Genomic DNA, 6,000 nt, shown 5'->3' on the forward strand with positions numbered 1-6,000 from the left:
TGCCAGAAAAATGTATGGAAAGCACAGAGTGCCCCTCTGCGTGACAGGCAGCGGTTGTATGCAGTTGCCACCATGCACGTAATGTCAGCACAGGACCTAGCTGGCATCAGTCCCCACTCTGGTAACTGTCACAAGCAACCCAGCAAGAACAAGCAGTTCTTCGAGCAAATGTTCCCATGGGATTTGCCTGGAGTTCTCCACAAAGCTCCAGCTCACAGCAGCTTCTGTCTGCTGCAAGGCCCTGGGTGAGCATTTGCTCCTGTAGAGCCTCCCTTTTGGTTGCTATGGCTCTGCTCTAACTTTCAGGATCTGCTGCAGAGAATATATAGACATTCAGATGAAAGACCTAATTTTCACCCCACATGAACCAAGCAACTGCTGCTACAGCTGAGAGGAGTTACATGCTTCAGTAAGAAGGCTGAATTAGAATGTCTGAAGTAAGCTCCCTGTAAGTCAGTCAGAAGAGAGATCCTGTCATGCTATGGATACGTCTGGAGCTGCAGCCTCCGGGCCGCTGCCGCACGAAGGGAACAGTTCCCTACTTAGAGCAGGCCTGCCCGTGCCTGCAAACCCCACGCCAAAGGAGGGGAGAGAGCACCTGCCCAGGTGACAGTGAGGGAAGTCAGTGCCATGCCCTGGCTGGAGCAAGGGCAGCCCCTTCCAGCAGCTCAGCTCCCTCAGGGCCACTTACACCAGCGGAGGCTCTCCCTTCAGCCTGGGAGGCCAGCTGCTTCCTCAGGGAGCGGCGCTCCGCCGCCTGCCCACTGCTGCTCCTCTCCTTCTCCACCAGCACCGGGGGGCTGCCAAATGCCTTGGGATCAGGGCCAGCCTGTGTGTCACTGCTGCTGGAACGGGAACAGGCACCTGTCTGACGAAGCCTAGACAGGCAGGACAGGACAGAGCAGACGCTGGCTGGGCTTTGCTATGGTTTCCCACACAGCTTTGCTGGAGACACGTGATCTTCTCCTGCTCTAAGCCCAGGGGAAGACTTCCACCTGCACCAAACTGTGGAAGGTAGCAAGGGCTCAGCCAGGCCCCTAGTCCCCCACTAGGCAGCCATGTCCTTGGGAAGCTCAGCACCCCTCTGTTCCATCTTGTCGCAAGTGCCAGATGAGCTGCAGGTCTCCTCCAGGGATGTAGCCCTAGAGGATCTCAGTTGGGAAAAAAACCCAAACAAACAAATAAACCAAACCAGTACGCAGGGAGAGCAGGGCCCAGTGCTTAGTGCTTACCCTAGTGTAGGCACAGGAGGATCCTGGCAGAGATACAGACAAATTATTAATGCTTCTTGAACCAGAGTTCTGTCCTTGGAGGGAACCTTACTGCCCTGCTCTTCCAAAGCTCAGGCTGCATCACAGTGGAAAGCAGACACCGCTGCCGAAGTCACTTCAGACTGACAGGAAAGAACTTGAAATGCAGGCAGGCAGTATTGTCAGTCTGGGGAGGGTCTTCTGAGTAGGTAAGAGTTCCTCGAGAGATCTAAAGCATTAACCTAGGTATTCATAGCACAATGGATGGTAAGGCTCCACTGTTTACTAAACATAATAACAGTATGAACATTGACAAGGAATGAAACACAGATGCCAAGCACTTTATTCACAGAAAATTCCTATGTTCAAAAACACAGTTTTCTGCAGCTATGTCCATTGGCTAGATAAAGTAAACATGGTCTCTTTTTAAACTTCTATCCTTTAATCATTTATAACAACAAAGCATATTACTACAACTGCAAAACCAAGTGAAATAAACAGAAAAGAGGTAAAATTTGCAAGATCCTCCAGAAAACATTTGGGTTCTTCCATGTCTAACGCAACCCAGGGTTAAAGAATTAATACTTTATCCTTGAGCCCCTTACTCTAATAAGAAACCAATGCATTAGCTGTGTAGAGCACTCACATACACTCCTGTGAGGTCATTTACAGCTTTGACTCATACACGTTAGGAATGACATTGTGTCAGGGCAGAACGACTTCAGAATGGAGAGAAGGAAAACCATTAAATCCATACCGAGGCACAAGAGCACTTAGATAGTGTAAAATAACACAGGGTGGTGGTGTTGGGTATTTATCTTCAGATTAAAGGCTCTATTCATAGACCAGTGAAAATCAGTGTGACTGTTCAGGTAAGGAACACGAGGCTATGAAAGGGCCAGGATTTTCCCCAAGTACTGGGGTATACAGCAAAGCTGAAAGAAGCAATGTACTCTGCTCCTGCAGAACAGATGCTGTACTCACTGAATGTAGGCTTCCAGCATCTGCTTCCTCAATGCACAATATGCAGCAAATTCTACTGCAGCAAGTGCAGAGCCAAGAATAGCAGTAGAATGCTGCACAACGCTGTGCCATTTGCACTGTCAGATAGGAGCCTATAGATGTGCCTAGAACAATTCTGTCTAGAGACTTTTAAAAGGACAGATCAGATAACAGGTGAACTGTATTTTTAGGCACACTAGTCAATACAGTGGTGTTAGATAGCTTGATGTTTCAGAAGACAAGCCAACCGCCTGGCAAGTTCCAGAAATTCTGTCTCACTCATCCGTGCAGCACTCTGCTACCCCACTGGATAACACAGAAGGTGTTGATGTAGGCAGACATTCCTGTGCATTGGCAGGGGTAGGAAGCTCATAAGCAAAAGAAGGTGGCAGATGCAGAAGCTCAGGCTGCATCCCATCAACTGCTCAAAACTAAGCCCCACCTTTAAATTACTGAAACATAATTTAATTATTATTTTAAGAATTGGAGAAGAATTGAGTCCTCACTCATCCAAGGGGGAGAAATGGATTAAATCTTCATGAAAAGTGATTTTCCAGAGCTCATTTTCCCTTGGCTGAAGTATGTAATCTGTGTTGTCTTATAGTTCGATTTTTTGGAGGTTGATTTTCTGTTTGTTTTTCTTTGTTTGTTTGTTTTGTTTTGTTTCATTTTGTGTTTTGTTTTGTTTGGGTTTGTGTTTTGGTTGGTTTGGTTTTTACACCTAGTAAATTCTGGTAAGTGCTGGTAGAAGAAAGGTGCTTTAGAATCAGCCTGGGAGACATAAAAGAAGACCTCGTGCCAACAGCACAGAATGACACACAAGGAACACGTCTGAAAGGACTTGTGACAAGGAAGTCACAGGCAAAGTGGTACATCATGGAGGAGGCATAGAGAAGGAAGCTCTGTGCCTCTACCCAACAGTAACAGACATCAGCTCACAGCTTGGGCCACAGCCTCAGATTACAGGTGCTGCAAGACATGGCTCCTGCACACTGATGAGACTCCTGGTAAAGGACAGAAGGCAACAAGCTCCATTTTCTAGCCTCTGAACAACCAGGAACTGTCAATGGTATAAACCAGTGATGATGCTTTTTGCTCCATGTGCCAAAATTGCAACACATTTTACTCACCAACACACTAAGCCAGCAGTTCTCTATCAGTATGTGGTATCTAGCAATAACTCTGAAAAATTTATGGATTTCTTAGAAGAAAACTAGTCAGCAGCAGTTAGGGCTTCCACAGCTTAATATTTCATGAGAATGAAGTTAGAGAATTGCTGCAGAGAGACCTAAGTACTTTAAACTATTAAGATACATGTCCAGACCAAGTCTTTCCAGTCTGTTAAGTCTGGTTGCAACTGCTTAATGTACTTTAAGCCATCCAAAAATCAGCAACAGTTCAAGAAATTCTGAAATTCCCTAGATACGCATCTTATTTGAACTAGCTGCATGCTTTCACTTCCTCCTCCCTTCGGTCATCTTATTTGAACTTGCTGCATGCCTTCCCTTTCTCCTCCCTTCAGACAGCAGACTGAGGATTCATTTGAAATACAGGTAGAAATAAGGGTGGTTAGTGTCTGCATAATAACCTTTCTTTAATTATGCTGCTAAAACATGCTCCCTCTATTTTCCGGTAGATGAAGTATTTTCATCTTGCACAATGGTAAAAGCATGGTTTAAAGCCCACTAGTAATGTTTAGATTTTTAATATTTTAAGTCTAAAAGAACCCCAGTAACCACCAACTGAAATGACCTCAATCTCATGTGAAAACACATACACACGATGAACTGCAAATCTAGACACAGACTGCTGTAGCCAGCCCACCCGTACTTACAAATTAGTTCAATTACTAATATCCAAATCAATATATTTTGTTGTGTTTAGAGATGCAAATGAGATCCAAATTCTCTAGATGGGAAAAGGTTTCAGATACTTCATGTGATAAAAGTACAGACTTAAGCTGAATGGAGCAAATCCACTTCTTGTACAAGCTGAGAAGCTTGCTGACCAGCCACCATGGCCAGATTAAGTTGCATTAAAAGTTAGTTACTAGTAAAAGTTGAAAAAGAGAATTGTGTACATACCACACAGGAAGCTTCATATTGTTTCCCCAGTTTAGGTCTTAAAAATGCACTGAAAAAAGGGAGAAAAAGTGTTAGAGAGCCAATAGATCAAGTGTGGGTTTTGCTTAGTTATTTGTAGGATTTTTCTCTTGCCAGAAGGATGGCGAAAAAATGAGAAACCTAATGTAAATGAAGTCGTAAGGCCAAAACAATGTTCAGATACCTGTTGATGACATCTGACAAAATGCTGTTACCTTTTCTAGAAGACAGAGATACCCATGCTGACATGCCAAGAGGCAGTTAAACCACCCTCGATAAAAGTCCTGTTCCCCATGGATAAAATCTTCCACCAGACAGTTTTCAGCCATTTTACCTTGGTGAAAGATTTTCAGTATATTCCGTTTAAAAAGTGTTAAATATTACTGAATTCTGTCTTGTCTCTATTTTAAGCCAGAGATCCATTTGCCAGTTTTGTATTAAGCATTTTTCTCTGTAACTGCTGATGTGGAAGGATTATGATAAAATGCAGGCCTGTATCCTGTAGGTAGATAACATTTACCCCCTTGCTGTCATTTCCTTCCAGAATGGGATAAGAGTTAAATATTAAAAAAAAAAAATCAGGTCACCTTATTACAGCCTTTTTTTTTTTTTTTTTTGAGGACACTGAACCTGTGGAATAATGGGATTTTGTGACTGAGGCCTTAAATTGGATCCACAGCCTTCAAACCTTCCAACCTCCCCCCCAAAACCCCCGCAATGTTTTCGGTTTAGAATTCTGTTAGTACAGGAGACAGCCAGGATTCACTTAGGAATGGAACATAACCCCCCAGCCATACATTCAGCCGGCCCCTCACACATCATTACTCTCCAATCCAATGAAATAAGGTGAGACTTTGACGTATCTGTTTGCACGCTGACCTCTCAAAGCACAGATTGCACTTTCAGAACGGCTGCAAACAGAGACATAAGCAAAGCTGCGGGTCCGGTGCGGCACCGCGGGATGCTGCTTCTGGCACCAGGGCTCCAGGAGTCCTGTTAAAAGTCGGGTCGGAGGGGGGGACAGGACAGGGAGGAGGGGAAAGGCGCATAGACACACATACAGATGGAGGTTCTAAAGTCAAACCAAGAAGCTGCCTGGGACTGCCACTACCCCTCTCCCTGTCCCCGATACACCGATTGTTCGGCACTGGTTGCCGAGAGAACAGCCTGTTCCACGCCTTCATGCTGCAGCTGCGGTAACCGCTTCCTGCTCGCCGCCGGGCACCAGCTGGACCCTCGCCCCCCGCCCTGTTGCAGCTGTATCCCAAGCACCCGGGGCTCGCTGCTCTCACCTGGTTTGCCTCCATAGGAAGGTCTGGATGGGCAGAGGGATGCCACGGCCGCTCTCCTGCTCCTGGCCCTCCGAGCTTTTCCGTTTCACCATGATGCCGATGCCGTCTGCTGCTGCTGCTAGCGGTTCTAGCAGACGCACCAGCCGGGATCTCCCACGGCTGCCCGTCTGCTCCCCGTAACTCCGTACCCTCTTCCCTTCGTCCCCTGCAGCCCGCCCCCTCCCTCCCCTCTCACACCTCCCTCCGGCTCAGCCGGTGCAAAATGGCTGCAGAAGGCAGGGAGGAAATTAGGGGAGCGAAGATGTCCGCGTCCCTCTGCTTCCTCCCTGCCTTCAGCACCTCCCTCTGCGGACA

At 46.4% G+C, this 6,000-nt stretch overlaps 1 protein-coding gene across 2 annotated transcripts in view; it reads right to left on the bottom strand.

Moving 5' to 3' along the window:
• The window catches only part of UNC80 (unc-80 homolog (C. elegans)), a 127,401-nt gene extending 121,663 nt beyond the window's left edge, over nt 1-5,738 (bottom strand). For both annotated transcript variants that reach the window (XM_008943665.1, XM_008943664.1), the window contains exons 1-2: nt 5,647-5,738; nt 4,337-4,385 (exon numbers count right to left, since the gene is read on the bottom strand). In XM_008943665.1, coding sequence (XP_008941913.1) covers nt 4,337-4,385; nt 5,647-5,738 — 141 coding nt within the window. The remainder of the gene's footprint in view (nt 1-4,336; nt 4,386-5,646) is intronic.
• Between the last annotated feature and the right edge of the window lie 262 nt (nt 5,739-6,000).

The sequence above is a fragment of the Merops nubicus genome, unplaced genomic scaffold, assembly GCF_000691845.1.
Source record: "Merops nubicus isolate BGI_N331 unplaced genomic scaffold, ASM69184v1 scaffold38947, whole genome shotgun sequence".
Lineage (NCBI taxonomy): Eukaryota > Metazoa > Chordata > Aves > Coraciiformes > Meropidae > Merops > Merops nubicus.